This window comes from Antrostomus carolinensis, unplaced genomic scaffold (assembly GCF_000700745.2).
Source record: "Antrostomus carolinensis isolate BGI_N321 unplaced genomic scaffold, ASM70074v2 scaffold8298, whole genome shotgun sequence".
Taxonomy (NCBI): domain Eukaryota; kingdom Metazoa; phylum Chordata; class Aves; order Caprimulgiformes; family Caprimulgidae; genus Antrostomus; species Antrostomus carolinensis.
The window spans coordinates 64,955-81,493 of record NW_010334999.1 but is presented as its reverse complement, the minus strand read 5'-3'; the positions used below and the strand labels follow the sequence as shown (position 1 = coordinate 81,493).

The 16,539-nt window shown below is 38.4% G+C and overlaps 1 protein-coding gene across 1 annotated transcript; it reads left to right on the top strand.

Annotated features, from left to right (window-relative positions):
* Nucleotides 1–892: 892 nt before the first annotated feature.
* On the top strand, nt 893–12,719 carry CASP2 (caspase 2; the record flags this gene model as incomplete). The annotated part of the gene is made up of 9 exons (XM_010174379.1): nt 893–1,060; nt 3,113–3,188; nt 4,645–4,739; nt 6,234–6,410; nt 7,546–7,674; nt 8,150–8,240; nt 11,634–11,783; nt 11,875–11,984; nt 12,585–12,719. Coding segments are annotated over 9 exons (1,131 nt in total), but the record flags the coding sequence as incomplete, so codon positions are not given.
* Nucleotides 12,720–16,539: the final 3,820 nt, after the last annotated feature.

The following is a 16,539-nucleotide window of genomic DNA, read 5'->3' as shown; positions in this document are numbered from 1 at the left end:
TTGTCGGTTCCTCAACCACTTGGAGAAGGATTTACTGGTACAGAATCTTCTGTAGCAGGATTTACACGTGTGACTCACGGCTTTTTTCCTGATTTTCCTGTGACTGCAAACATAGTGTTAAGCCTTGATTTTGTGTAACTCACCAACCACTTCTTATCATCCACCAAAAGAAGAGACCTTGGATCTAATTGGTAATTCAGAAAATATCGGGTGAATTCCATAGAACTGATAAAATTTATTTTTGATACCCAGTATTTTAGTACATGATGTTTTAGTGTGTTTTAGATTTCACAGGGAAGGCTGTTGTATAAATTACACAGTTTGTTAGCAAATGCCCTGTTAATATTCTAAAACTTATTGCTTCTTGAGAATGTCTTACAAATACATAAATTTCATGTTTTATTGTTACTTTTTCTCATATACTACTATATATTGCTTTGTTGGTCTAAATGTTATGGAATTGACTGTATATAACAAGTATTTTACTTATCACTTTCTGAGGGTTTTGCATATCTGTGGATGAGACCATAAACTATTGGTCTTTAGTAGAAGCATGTTGTGGAAATCATGAGGGGAAATAGATACTGTTCTAACAGTAACCAGAAGAAAAAGTTTAGAGAGAAGAGTGTGTGGTAATGTATGAATTGTTGGTTTGCTGTGTTGTCATATACTCAACCCTTTGAGCTAAGAGGAACAGAGGAGTGGGAGTGAAATCAAGTAGGAAAGGCTATAAAAATGGATAGCGAGAACAGCATAGTGAAGCATGGTGATGAGACATTTACACAAAGTAAAAAAAATGCATGTGTTCTGAAGGTTGATTGAAAATTAATTGTCTTGGGATGTTACTTAGAGTGTGGATTTTTTTTTTTTTTTTTCCTCTCTCTGGATCTAGGCCAAGTCTGGGAGTTTCAGCCAAAATGTGGAGTTCCTCAATTTGCTGCCCAAGAGAGGCCCTAATGCCTTCTCAGCCTTCTGTGAAGCTCTACGAGAAACCAAACAGCAGCATCTGGAGGCAATGATCTTGAAGACAATGTCCAACCTGAGCCATGGGATTGCAAGGGTACAACATTTACAGAAAACTAAGATGAATGGACTGCATTTCAGATTGGGTTTGAGCACAAAGTAATCTTTTACAAACAGGAAAAAAACAAAAATTGTTTACAGAGGGCAAGAATGCGTTTTTGTTGTAAATTGAAACTTGTGTAGCCTTAGTAAAAGCAGAGGGGAAGGAATTTGGGAAGAAGGGAATTTTCACGCAGAATCACAAAATGGTAGAGGTTGAAAGGGATCTCTGGAGGTCATCTGGTCCAAACCCCTTGCTCAAACAGCATCACCTTGAATGGGTTGCCCAGGGCCATTCCAGGTGGCTTTTGAATATCTCCAAGGATGGAGCCTCTGCAACCTTTTTGGGCAACCTCCTCCAGTGCTTGGTCACCCTCACAGTAAAAAAGTGTTTCCTGATGTACAGAGGAAACCTCTTGTGTTTCATTTGTGCCTGTTGCCTCTTGTCCTGTCACTGGGCACCACTGAGAAGAGTCTGACTCCATCCTTGAAGTCTGACTCCATCAATGGAGCCAGGCTCTTCTTAGTGATGCCCAATGATAGGACAAGGGGCAATGGGTGTGAGCTGGAACACAGGAGGTTCTGCTTAAACTTGAGAAAAAACGTCTTTACAGTGAGGGTGACAGAGCACTGGAACAGGCTGCCCAGAGAGGTTGTGGAGTCTCCTTCTCTGGAGACATTCAAAACCTGCCTGGATGCCTTCCTGTGTGATCTCATTTAGGTTCCTGCTCTGGCAGGGCGGTTGGACTAGATGATCTTTCGAGGTCCCTTCCAATTCCTAACATTCTGTGATTCTGTGATCCTCTTTACACCCTCCCTTCAGGTATTCATATGCATTGATAAGATCTCCTTGAGCCTTCTATTCTCCATGCTGAACAGTCCCAGCTCTCTCAGGCTTTCCTCAAAGGAGAGATACTCCAGCCCCTTCATCATCTTGGTAACCTGTTGCTGACCTCTCTGCAGCATCTCCATATCTCCCTTGTACAGAGGAGCCTAGAACTGGACACAGGACTCCAGGTGCAACCTTGACAGAACTGAGTAGAGGGGAAGGATCACCTCCCTTGATCTGATCTGCTGGCAACATTCCTCATAATGCAGCCCAGGACAGCATTAGCCTTCTTTGTGGCTAGGGCACTTTACTGGCTCCTGTTCAACTTGCTGTCCACCAAGTTCCCCAGGATGTTTTCTGCCAAGCTGCTTCCCAGCTGGGTGGCCCCCAGCATATACTGGTGCATGGGGTTCCTTCTCCCCAAGTACAGCACTTTGCACTTCTCTTTGTTGAACTGCACAGGGTCTCTGGATGTTCTTAACATCCGGTGTGTTCTTGATAGTTGTGTCATAAAGAACACAAATGCTGCAAAGAAAATATTTTCTCTGAAATCTTTTGATTTATCATTCAATTATTCTGTGGAGTAGAATGCTGCTAAAAGCTGCTTTTGTCTGTTGAGGAGAGAGGGATTTGCCTGCTGTATTTTGTCATTTTTGTTTCCACCTTTTCACTATCTGCAGTTGTTAGCATTGGACGAAAGGAAGTATTTAGCAAAGGTACAATATTCTTAATGCATTGACAACTGGCAGTAAACATATTTTATACAAAGGAAGGAGGACCAGATATTTTTGAACAGAGGTGTTCCCATATTAAAATGTAAGATTTATTAGATTACCCTTTCTATTTTTCTGTTTTCAATTGTGCTTTACTATACAAGCAATGAAATCTTGAAAGCAAACAAAAAGCTTGGAATCACTGGGCAAATCAATTTTTGGCAAAAAATGAGGAGGGTACAATAATGTTAGTGTAAGGTTTCCAAACTGGGGATTTGGGTGGAAGTAGAGATGAGCAGGAAGGAATTTTGTATTGAGTGAAAATACTGCTGCTACCTTGTCATGATGTTTCATTTAGATGTGAACCATAATGCTATTTTTAAGTCATATTTATGTGTATGTAAATGCATATATCTTTGTTCCATGATACCTGCAGGTTTGTACCATAGAGAAAAAAAATAGCTGTTTTATGCTACTCTTTTTCATGGATTTATTGGCTGTCTTATAGCTTGAACACTGTTACGGATCAGATCTTCCATTCCCTGCCAGCGAATCATGTAATCCAAAGAGACCACGCTGGATTGGTGAGTCATGATATCATGAATACTTGATTGTCTATCTGGTTGGTTGCGTCTAATTTCTTAATACTCTCTTAATTCAGTTCTAGAAATAAGTTTGCGACCACTTTACGCATCCCAGGAATACAAACTTGACAGTGAACTGACTATATTATGATCAGATGCAGGAGGCAGAATTAGGCTAGAAAATGAAAAAGAAACAATATATTGGAAGAGAGAACCCAATCAGTTTCTAGTTAGCTTCATTTATTCTTACAGGAAATTTTGTTGCTTAAACAATACATGTCAGTAAAATTTTAGGTTTTTCGAAGATTTTCTTTGTTTAAGAATTGTAATAGAGTTTAACTGAACTAGAGCTGTGAAAAGGTACAGCAGTATCTCTTCACTTAGACTTCCTTCTTAGCAAATAAGTTTAAGTACAAGGCCTTATATGTGTTATATGGTCCCAACATAGATTTCTGTAACTTCTGTCGAGTGCAGCAAATCAGCTTTTCTTCAGCAAGCATTTGTAACTTAGATCAGGGAACCAGCTGTTGGAATGAATCTCCTTGCTAGTTTTCATACTGTCTCTGGTAATGCCTGCAGTACTCCTGTTCCCTAACCACAGCTTTAAATGTGTGCTGGTTACTAGGAGCTCTCACTGGTATTAAAGAGCAAGTCTCTAGATTTTGAAGGCTTTTTTTATTTAGATGCAAAGGTTTTAGGGTTGGGTTGTTTTGCTTTTTTAGAGCATATGTTCCTCCAACCAGGGGAGCCATGCTTCAAAAGGCTGAAAAAGGATTTCAGAGGAGATCATCAATGTCATTAGCTCCATTTCTTCAGGACAAGGGAGTGAGTGTTTGTCTGCGAATGGCAAATAGTTGATTATCATTCCCCCCATCTGCTGTTATCCAGAGGAAAGGGTTGTTCAGAGGCAGATAAACAAAAAAGGGCATTGCACTTTATAGAAGTTAGAGATGTCTAGTTTGATCACTTAAGCATGTCTTCAGCAAAAAATAAATAATCGTATCCAGTGAGCACGGGAGGCCTTTTATGAAATGAAAATCACCATTCTTTTTGAATACTTCTAGCAATGGTTTGACAGCTAAACTGTGAAAGGAATAACATACTATACAAAATGACAGAAAACACATGGCTCTAATTTTAGATGAAAATTCCATTTTCATCCTCTGTAGAACCAAATTTACCAGACCTTAGATAAGGCTAACCCATTTACAAGAAAAAAAAAAAAAAGTTGCCAATTAAAATTATTTTTTAAATGTTGCAATACTTTTGTTTTTTTCTGCTGTGTTTCATTGTGTGTCTGTAGTCCCTGATCAAGCAAAATTTTTAGACATACATGTAGTATAATACAGGAATATGCCTAAGACCACATAGTTCAGGACTTGCAAGTTACTACCTTAATGCAGAGGCTTTGTAGTTTGGAATTTTTTATGGTTATTGCTATGTTTGTTTTGCACAGAACCAATGGAACATTCCTTGGATAATGGAGATGGTCCCCTAATTCCTCCAGTGAAGTACTGCACTCCTGAATTTTATCATGATCATCAGCACTTGGTAGGTAGTTGACAGAAAATCTCCTGAAGATGTGAAAGATGTGAGGTGTTTGGATATATCAACTGAACACATGCTACTTAAAACTGAGTTGAAACGCATGCTTCGTTGGGATGCAGATCAGTGTTACACTCTCTGTGTAACTGAAAGATGTTACCAGTTATGTTCAGTTTAATGTGGCTCTCATTTACAAGTGCCAAGAAATTCCGAGAAGTTCTGTAACTCCACAAATCTCTGCCTCCAGTTTTTGTTCATTAAGAGCTTTGTGAAATGCCTTCTGTTCTGTAAGCTGTCAGAATTCTCGCCTCATATTGATTTGTCTGCATCCTTGTCTCCTTCTGGGTGATGACACACCCTGCAAACTAGAACTGTGTTTCAACTAGTAGTCACAGTCTTACCTGTTTTAATTGCCAGCTGTACCTGGAAGGGTCTCTCTTAGGTTCAAGAACCAGATCAGGATTCTGTGCTGGGTATTACTGTGTAGAACAACCTGAATTTCTAATCTTCTGTAGCGTTTGTAGTTATGTGAATAGTCTAATCACTTTTTGTTTATTCTGTTTGTAAAGCCTAAATTGTGGTGGGGTGGGCTTAAGACAAAAAAAAAATTCCTATAATGGGGCAGACACTTTACTAGCCTTGCACCATGTGCTAACACTTAGCAATTCAGTCACAGACTCTGTGTGCAGCAAAACAGATTTTTTCTTTTTTAAGCTGTCTGTTGTGGAGATTAGGCAGCGTCAATGTGAGCTTGACTTACCTCCTTTTACATCTACTCTTGCATACACCCTTTTTGATATGCTCCTTTGGTATTAGATTTCACTTCCAATTTACAGCAATTTATTATTGCTTTTTGTTGTTGTTAGCAGAGAGAGAACATAATTTGAAGATACCTGTCTTAAATTAGTTCTTTCCCTGTTAACCTTTTTTGCCAGCAGTGTAACTTTCAAGGTCAGTGACTGACAGTCCCTTGCTGTTAATTATACTCACATGATATTTTATATCTCTATCTGCTCCCAACAGCAATTAAGAAATATTAACTAAATTTTACATAGTGTTGTCCTAAGGCCTTTGATGGCAATGAAGAAATATATGGGGCCATGCTGGGGTGAGGATGGGAAAGAGGAAAAATGTTAGCAAGACCTAATTCACAGTTTGAAATGTAAAAGCTATGATTTTATTTAAAAAAAAACAAAACAAAACAAAACACAAAAAACAAGAAGTAAGGCAAGCTAGTAAAACTTCTTAATAATAGTGTTGTAGGATCATCAGTTATGAAGGCTTGCAAATACAGTCTTTGGGACCCTTTGCAATACAAATATTTGTTTTATTTAAAGAAAAAAAACTTCAAAAAAATTGGCCTTAACTGTTTTTGTGCCTTCTGAATCAAGAAATCGTGCATATCATATCAATTTGGTATCTAAGGGTTGCTGGTCTACTCTAACACTCTATTATTTCCTTGTGTAGTCTAAATTTACTAATTTTAAATCTTCTTTTCAGGCATATAAACTGATATCAGAGCCCCGAGGCCTAGCACTTATTCTCAGCAACGTCCATTTCAGCAGTGAGAATGACTTGGAGTATCGTGCAGGGGGAGATGTGGACTGTACTTCCCTGGAGATGCTTTTCAAGCATCTTGGGTATCGAGTGACTGTTGTTCATGATCAAACTGCACAGGTAAGGGCGATGGATCCCAGTACTTGACCACCAGTATGGATGAGAGTTTGTAACTGTTACCTAAACATCTTAAGAAGTTCCCTTTGATGTAACTGAGCTTGAACAGGAAGATGTGAATGGTAAGAATAGAAAATAAGGCTAAATGGGTTGATGTCTGATAACATACTGACAAATATGAAGAAGCTTGGAAGGCAGAAGACTTAGGACAGAAAGTAGGATCACAGAGGACCACAGGATGTACTACTACTCTAGTCTGACACCTTGTAGTGCAAGAGGTGAAAATTTCTGGACCACACCTGGCATATGTGTTAAAACCACAAATGAATAAAATTTACTCTAGATTAATTTTTAGAGTCTAACTTTCCAAATATTTGACCTAATCTTTGCAAGTGTGTTTTTTTTTTACTGTTCTTTCACTGATGGAGTAAATTGCCATCCTATTTATCAGTCTTCCAGTATCTATGCAGTTAAGTTCCACTCTTCCAGTCTTTGCTTTGCTAGAGAAGCGGCTGTGCTTCACTTAGGAATATTGGTAATGTTCCATGACTGACTGAAGCAAACAACTCTTTGCCTGGGAATGCATTTGCTACCTCATTTGTTCTTACTCTTTTTAAATCCCTATGAAACCAAGTGGTGCAGAACCTGTTAAGGAGTGTTTTATTCAAGAAGACAGCTTTTGCAACATAGTAATAACACTTTTGCACCTGCCATGTTGTCAGAGTTCCTAGTGTTTCTCACTTTAAATTTTCATTGTGTTTTGATCACTAATGTTTGAATGCCTGAAATACCAGAGTGTGTATCTGTGTAAGTTGTTCCAATATCCCAGTCAGACTCAAGTATCAGTGTAAAACCTCTATATCAGTTGATTTCTCCTGTGTTGAATCTATATGGCTGGTACAGAAATGAGGATGTCCTAAGTGATTCCTACTTCACAATGTGAAGGACTGAATATTGCATAAAAGAACATTTTGCTGTTTTGTTTTTTTTTTAATGGAACACATGTCTTTTGTTCCTCTAAATTTGATGTAGGTAGGGTTTATTTCATAACAGGAGGACAATTTGTGGTTTTTCCTGTACATTGACCCACTTTCCCTTTGCAAGTCTGGAAAGTTGTTGGGTTTTTTTTGTCTTCCAGGAGATGCAGAAAACATTGGAAAGATTCTCAAAGCTGCCAGATCATCGACATGTGGATTCCTGTATTGTAGCTTTACTTTCCCATGGTGTGGAGGGTGGGGTTTATGGCAGTGATGGCAAACTACTACAGGTACATTCCGATGTCCTAATGTGTTGTTGTAGGTTATATCTTGGGAAGTAACAATGGAAAGAGGAAAATTTAAAAAAAAAAAAAAAAAAAAGTGAGAAAAAGGGGAGAAAGTGAAGTGATGGGAGATAATTTCCTTTTTTTTTTTTTTTTAAAGGAAAAAATAAGAGCTTGTGGGAATAGAAGGGCAGGAGTCTGTCTGAGAGGCCTATGAGATAAAAAATGGCATAGATAGAGGGCAGGTAGGAGAAGTTATTTAATTTTCTCTTTCTATACATTTACTAGGTAGAGTACATGAACTCAAACTAATAGGAGCTGAGGGGGAGGAAGGGATGTATGTCACATGGTAAGTTTGGAGATAAAAGAGAAAATGCCAAGACTGGTGGGGTAATAACCAAAATACAGGGAAGCAAGGTGAGACTGGGTTTGGCTCACAGAAGGCTGCAGTGAAAAATATTTATCTTCTTTCTTCTCTCAGTTGCAGGAGGCTTTCCGGCTCTTTGATAATGCAAACTGTCCAAATCTCCAGAATAAGCCTAAAATGTTCTTTATTCAGGCCTGCCGGGGAGGTGAGTGCCCAAATACTAAAAGCCATGTATTTGGCATGCCATTAAGGCTCATTTTATACACATACACACCCTCACATTCAACTTGCTGTCAACTCTCCTCTTTGCTTCTCTCAGGTGTAAGTGGGACCCATATTCACCTCCCTCTGCCCTGCTGCTGCCACTGCATCTGTTGCTCTGTAAGTGTCTTTTGCTCTGCATGAGGTGTGTGCATTGACTTGCAGACCCCAGAGCATTTTAGTGGTATAAAGCTCTATCACATCCCATCCCACTCGTATATCGAGGCTTTCTCTTGCTATGCCTGCAGTAGGGGGAGTGGGGCATATGGTGCATCAAATTGCAGCACAGCATGGAGTGGTACACTAGCACTGGAGTCTTGTCTGAAGTCCTGTCTTTCTCTTGATCCTGGATTTGTTGTGTCTCTTGTGTTGTCATCTCTTGACCTATCATATACTACTAGAATTCTTTCCTTTATTCTCATAGATTTGTTCTTTTTCCACTCTTTTTTTAAATTCTGCTATTAGTTTTCCCTCCTTATGTAACTAAACACATCTTTAACTAACTGCCTTTCAGATCTACTAATGACTGAATTTTTCCTTAAAGCGTTTGGACTTTTTGAGATCTCTGTGAAACTGCAGATACTCCAAAGAGAAGTTCTGTCTTGGAAAGCTTTGTTTTTTCACTTGTGATAGAGTTTTTCCTAGCATGTATGCTTTTTCCCTTTCTTTTCCCTTGTTCCTTGCAATTGTCTACCTTCCTTAATTTTTAGCAGAACTTTACAGTTTGTTCTCTAGCCAAGAGAATGTTTCATTCACCTGTTATCTACTTGTGCTGAATCCCAATGCAGAGAAAAACCTAAAGTCTACATGTAGTATTTTGGGGATCAAAAATATTTGATCCTTCTAAGCATTTGGAAGTAGTGAATCATGCATGTTTACAATATGAATTGAATGTGATTGCTTTCCTTATGTTATTGAACTTTTAGATACTCTTGAACAAATGTGAATATGCAGACTCATAACAGTATGGAAGTAAATGTAATAAGCCAGAATTGGCAACTGACCTAATTAGGTTTATTTGACTCTAATGTTGCTGCAATGGGTCTGTTTACATCAACAAATCAGGCTTGGCCTTTCTATTCCCAAAAAAGTTTCAGTTAAGAAAGAGTGGTAAGCTCGCTATGCAAAATGCTGTAGAACTAGAATGCTACAATAGGCAAAGGATTGAGACTTGAGATACTGAAAGGGAAAAGTCTTTCATTAATTAAAAAAAAAAAAAAGCACAAAACTGCCTATTTTTAACCTTTCTTTTAAACCTTGATTAATAGTTGGAGGGGAAAGCTCAAAGTAATTCAGCTGTCAACGAAAATGAGTACCTTTTCATGTTAGCATTCAAAGATTAGACTAGCCAATAGAAATGGTTTTTTTAAAGCAGCATTTAGAAGACTGTATAAATACTGTGGATGACTTTAGATTAGTAGTCAATCTCTCTATGCCATGCAAGTTAGCTGGAACCAGTTGAAGCAAAATGGGAAATGCAGAAGTTATTCTTTTCCCCTAAGTTTATGTAATAAGCCTTATCTGTCTTCTATTAATGACACATTAAAAAATGTAGATAAATAAGAGCTGATACAGTCTACTTAATTTTCAAAGGGCTCTTGACAGGATTGTCTGCTGGAGAATTGAAGTAGTTCACCTACAGTCATGGATTGAAAAACAGTGGCAGCGGAAAGCAGTATGAAAAGACGAATAGTCAGATTTCACTATGACATAAAATGAGACTTTTAAGCTGCTTAACACCTGTGTTTAAAATAGTAGTTGATCCAGAAAAGTGAAGAACAGTTGTAAATAATGACAAATAGGTAGTTCAGTTATTTAAATCAATTGGGAAAACAGAAATCTGGGAGCTTCAGTAAAATTTAAACAGAATGGATCAAATTGGCTGCCAGTTATTGGTGATATAAAATAAAAGTTAAGTATACAGAGAGATATCTTGATAGGGTTAGCACTTTGTGCTTTTTAGTTATGTTGGTAATTTGACTAGAATGGTGTTTGAAGACAAATGCATGAGGAAGACATCTGATTCTGAGGCTTTAATCAAAAAGGTTTTGACTTACACATTGTGGGATGATGACTGAATAATACAGCTTGATTGTAAAATTAGCTGAGTCTTACCTGAAATAACATATACTGTGAACAGTGCTCTAAATTTCTAAGAAGGTATAGAACTAAAAAGTTTTGGAGAAGTGTGATAAAAGGCATGAAAAAAGTGTGTTTAAAAATGGAAAAATTTGCATTGCTACCTTAAAGAGATGATGAAGGAACTTGATGGAAGTGCTTTTGAATTTTTGAGCTATGGAGCCTTAATTATGGATTATAACCTGTCACACAATCGCACCACTTCCACTGCTGCTTTCATTTTGGAGGAAAAGAACAACCTTGCTGACTTATGAACTGGCTGTTTCCTGTGCCTAATTATAAGGTGCCACCAGTGCCACCGCCTGTAAAAGGGTTAAATATCCAAATGCATTTTTTAGGCTTAACTTGACAACAAAGCCTAGAGCCATCATAACAGGCAGGCTTCTGAATTGTACGCTTATGTCTCCTAGAGACTAGAATCTGACCCATGCTGTTAGGAACTAAGTAGAATGGTAGATTTTCATAGAACAAAAGGACAAAATTATGTAGAAAACCTGTAAAATGTAGTTTTATTGTTCTTACAACATAGCTGGACTACTAAAGTTATTGCCACTAAGCAGTGAGTCCAGCTTACAATGAAAGCTTTGCATCATGTAAACAATCAATTGAGAATATCTACAATTGCCATAATACATCCTGTTGAATCCTGGATAAGACATTAAATGTTCTCCAGGTTTTAAACAAGTCTCCATGTACTGCAGTTCTCCCTCTCTCTGTCTCTCATGTTTGGTGTCAAATTATTTTGTATTTTACTATTGCACAACTTATGCTTTTGATTGAAACAAGTGGTGTAGTGGTGTTATAGTCAGAATTTTAAACTAGATAAGTTAATCCATGTTTTTTTTCATGATTTCTTGGAGGTAGACCATAGCAACTACAATTATAGCTCTTGTTTGAGTTCTGCACTAAGTAGGTAGTTAGCATCGAAAGCTAAACTAGACATTTTTTGACATTTCTAAGGTAGGTAAAAGTGGGAAATAGAAACTTTTAGGGCTAGGCATCAGATCCTTCCATGCATGGTGAAGACCCATCAGAAACTTCTTTGCTTTGCCAGTTATCCTTTGATCTGCATAGGAAAGGAAAGGAAAAAAAAAAACAAACCAAAAACCAGTTATCATGTGGACTAACTAGTCACATTGGATTGAGCATTTTTTTTTCTTTTCCCCCCTGCCCCCACTTTGTTTATTGCCCCTCCAAGATGAGACGGACCGGGGAGTGGATCAAAGAGATGGGAAAGAATGGTCAGATTCCCCAGGCTGTGAGGAAAGTGATGCAAACAAGGAAGAAAATCTCAAGCTGCGTCTGCCTACGTGCTCTGATATGATCTGTGGATATGCTTGTCTGAAAGGTACTGGGGAGAGGCCCTGGCTGTTAGAGTATAAGGAGGTTTTATGTGTCTGTTTTCCCCAGAAGCTTCATCATGTACACTTCCTTCTCAGGCACTGCGGCCATGCGAAACACCAAGCGTGGATCCTGGTATGTCGAGGCTCTCACCTCTGTGTTTGCAGAGGACTCCCGAGACACTCATGTGGCTGACATGTTGGTGAAGGTGAGCTGGAGCATCTTTCCTCTCCCACACTTACCTGATTTTTGAAAAGTCTTCCAGTGCTTCAAGTCGCTGGGATTAATCTACTATTAAAGTAATTGTTCTTGCCTTGTTCGTAGCAAAATTATTACTTCCTTCCCTGTTTTTATATATATATTTATATACAGTTCCACAACAGTTTAACTAAAGTAAAAATGATGTTTCTTCTGACTTCTTCCATTTTACTTGTGTGGTCATGTGGTGAATTTATGAGAAGAATTAATCTGTCTTTACATTTCTGGCATAGAAATAGCTTTTTTTTCAGGTGGATTCATTCCCTGAACTGGCTCACCACATAGCTGCGCAAGTGCTCACAGTCACCTAAGGGAGAGATTAAGAAAATGAGTGAAGAGGGACTAAAGACAGCAGTGTGACCACAGCAGCTTGAGCTTGAGCTGCTGTGAAACTGCACCCTAGTTCATTGTCTTTCTTAGAATTTGGAAAGATGATACGTACTTAATAAGTTAAACAGAATAATCTGAGTACAGAAAGCAATGACAGTTTTCTTAACTTCTATCTTCTTAATCCTTCCAGTCATTTTATTTTTTTTAATCTCACATCTAGGTGAACAGGCAAATCAAGCAACGAGAAGGTTATGCCCCAGGCACAGAATTTCACCGCTGCAAGGAAATGTCAGAATACTGTAGCACACTCTGTCGGGACCTTTACCTGTTTCCTGGCTATCTGCCAGGAAAATAATCCTGCCAGCTCTGCTGGAAGAGAGATACTGCCAAAGCTGAACTTTGAGTCTGGATGTCTACATTTTCATTCTTACAGGCTGTGATATCAGATGTGCAAGCAAGGAATGCTTGTTTATATATGGACAGTCCAATTCTTGATGTCTTTTTCTAAAATAATCCGGCAGCTCTCTTAGTAATGTGATTCATTTTGGGGTTTAAAATTCTAATATCCCGACTTATTCTGTATGTACAGAGATTGATGAAAGAGGGTCGGCGCTGGACCTGGGAAGAAGTGGGAACATCCTTTGGAAGGAGACTTAAGACATTTTTAAGCAAAGTGAATATGAAAAGGGAAACAGACTATTCATACAGTTTTTTAAAAAGTTAAACATCTCTGAAAGGAAAATTATTCATAAAAAGCTACTTATTTTATGCTTGTATTTTAATTTTTTAAAGTACTTTCTGCTTGGTTTTTCATGCAGAACAGGTTGCCCAGAGAGGTGGTAGAAGCCCCATCCCTCGAAACATCCAAGCTCAGGTTGGATGGGGCTCTGAGCAACCTGTTCTGGTGGAAGGTGTCCCTGTGTATTGCAGGGGGGTTGCACTAGATGGCCTTTAAAGGTCCCTTCCAACCCAAACCATCCTATGATTCTGTGACAGTCATCTCCTGTGCCCATTAGAAAAGGGCTCCCTTGTGAAGGACATCCCTTCCCTTCTCTAAAATGGAAGGCTATTGTTTTCAGTACTTGACACTTTCCTATCCACCTCAAACATGTAAAAGTCTATTTTTGCATATTCCTTCTGTAGCCAAGTTATCAAGAGAACTACAAGGCATCCCAGGTTATCAACAAAACAAATAGACATCCAGGATTTCTCATACAGACAAATGAGCCTCCATAAGCTGCCCCAGAAATAGTTTTGAATCTGGAAATTCTGGATTAGCTCCCATTAGTCCCAAGAGTGAACAACTGCATAGAATATTACTTTTGAGGATTTTTTTTGCCATAGCACCTGTGTGTCACAACAGGTATAGCATTCAATCCACCACCTTCTCAGGAGTCTATAAATTGCACTGTACAACTGAATCCCTGAAATCCTACAGCCTTTTACAAAAGGTTCTTTTGTCTTTTGTTTAATTAACAAAAATATTCAAGGCAGCTCTTTAAAGTCTAAGCGTGTTGCTTGGATTATTTATCACTGCAGTTTGTTTCCCTTTTAAATAAAAGGGAAGAGTTTCACATTATTACTGTTATGTGAGTTTGCTTTCTTCAGTCATGATCAGTTAAAGCTATTTCTTTAGCTGTTATTGTTTGCAAAGTGTCATTTCAACTGGTCAATAAGAAATGTTGTGGCATAATCCACCACTTTTGGAAGTTTCCTACACAGTCTCTTCATACTGTAATTTGTCTCTTGCTTGTGTCCAGTTGCAGTTACTCCCATTTGATGTGATCTGGGAGATGGGCATTGTTCTCTTCTTGTGGTAGAGCCTAAGTACTGATATACTGGCTTCTGTATGGACTATAGTCTGTTAATTTGAGTCTCAACCTTCTCCCTTCTGTAGCAGTAAGTTGGCATAGTTCCTGGCTTACTCTTTTTATGTAAGTGTGGCTTTTAAAAATCTTTTTTCAGGATAGAATTATGAATAGGAAGCACAAAGAGATATGGAGGGAGGCTGGAAAATTAGGCATGTGCTTTTTTTATTGTTCTGCCTAGGAAAATGAAGGCCGTGTTTCCTCCAGCTGAAAAAGGTGCAGCATTAGCATGCATCTTGGACTTACCTTACACACAATGTGATAAACAGAACAAGGATCATACTTGCCAATTGGTGCCTTATGCTGAAGTTTAAGATACCAGTTCAGGGGCTGTTGTACCGCCCTGGAGTATAAACACTTTCTTCCTGAGTGCTCCCTCTTTGAAATGATACAATATTTTACAGATATGTATACTGATGAAGCAATCCACTCTGATGGATTAGATTTCTGTAGGATTGCATCAAATTGCATTATCACTGCCACTTTCTTATATACTTTTTGTATACTTGTATTTTACTGCCTTGAGGTGTCAAAAATAAAGAATTCTTGTTTGATTAATCTGTGCAGTATCTTCCATTTGGAGTTATGCGTCTGTGCAGAAATGGAGCTTCTATATAAAGAGAATTGTGCATAATTTCTTGAGGTAGTGCTTCTTAGAGGTGCTTTTGAATACTCAGGAAGAAGCCTGCTACTTGCTAGCTGTAGCCAGTATGGGCTGCTTGGAAATTTTGATAACACCTGGTCTAAACAAAAGTTAATATATTGGTGGTTCTGCCTCATATCTCTTTATCAAGTAGGAGGTTGATGTTGTGTTTCAGCATATAAAATATTCAGACTGTAAAAACTGTGGGCTTGGTGTTCTTGAAGAAAGTGTTGGTGCCAAAAAGAAGGGTTTCTGAAAAAAAGGAGTCCTGGAAGGAGGAAGGGCTCAGAAAGAAGGTGAAAATACCAGCTGGTGGAAAGATCCTGGAAGTAGGGGAAGATCCAGGGGATTGGAGAGTTGCATGGACATGAATGCCAGGGGATACCCAGAGGCCCTGACCTGTAATGGCCGAGACTGTTAACTGGGAGCAGCTGCACAGGACAGAACCAACACAACTTTCTGCTCCACCTTTACAGACCAGCAATAATCTCACTGTTGGAAGGGAAAGTGAGACCTAAGTAATGCACCTAGGAGAAACCCAGTGAGTGTGAAATAAGAAGGTAAAAGCTCTGTTCTTATTAGTTCTAAAATAAACCCCAGTATCTGGATCCACCGGAGGTTGGCATTTAATCTGTATCATCTGTGATGCCTAGAAGGGTATTTATTTCCTGTCCTCTAAGTTCTCTTTTTTATGGAAAGATTACATTGTTTTTTCAATAATACCAAATTCTGGTACAGGAAATTTAGTAGGAATATTAGCAGTGGAATTACCAATAGCTGCCTGTGCAGAAAGCGTTTCTAGTAGTCCAGAAGATGGAGTAAACAAGATGTTTGCACTTTCAGGGAAATAAGTTTTGAGCTACTAGCATAGTTTAAGGAATGACTGTAACAGCTGGGATAGCAGGATGGTTTTGGCTCATATTTTGGCTCAAAACCAAAAGAATAATAAGGTCAAAAGTTGTGTTTTGTGGGACGGGGAGTAAGAACAGTGAACAGGTTTGTAGACAAGGTACAAATCTTGAGTTGCATGAAAATCAGTGATATATTAGTAGAACAATTCAGTAAATAAATACAGCTGTAGCAATTCTAAACTGGTTTTGTTTCCCTATTTACCATTATGAAAAGCAATAGATACTCAAAATACTTGGCTTTGTACAAATAGTAATTAATCTTAAAGATTTGGATGTACAGAATGGTATTGAAAAAGGGCATACTTTCCAAAACATCAAAAGATTTGGCTATACATCTATAAAACATCTTGTAAAATATAATATGCCAAGCTGAGACTCCTAGTATACATTGTACTTGTGTTGTGCAATGTGTTCTTACCCTTGTCTTCAAGGTATGAGAATTCTTCACTACATCACAACACTAAGTTACTAAGTTAGGAGAAGGAAATGCAAGAAGAGCAAACACCTATGCAACAGATCATCTTCCTTACATGGCGATGATGTAAGCAGAGTAGGCATACAGAAAACAGTTTATTTTAGAGGAAAGGAATAAAACAAAAATCTGTAGAGAAATTATAATCAACCATTGTCACAGGGTCAGCAGCCTTGGTGAGGCTGTGTAACTCTACATGAGTACTAAGTCCTACTCAGTGCAATTTGGCTTAGTGTTTCTGCTCTTGCCAATTCTTGTAGAATTCTCTTGTGAAGGTTTAG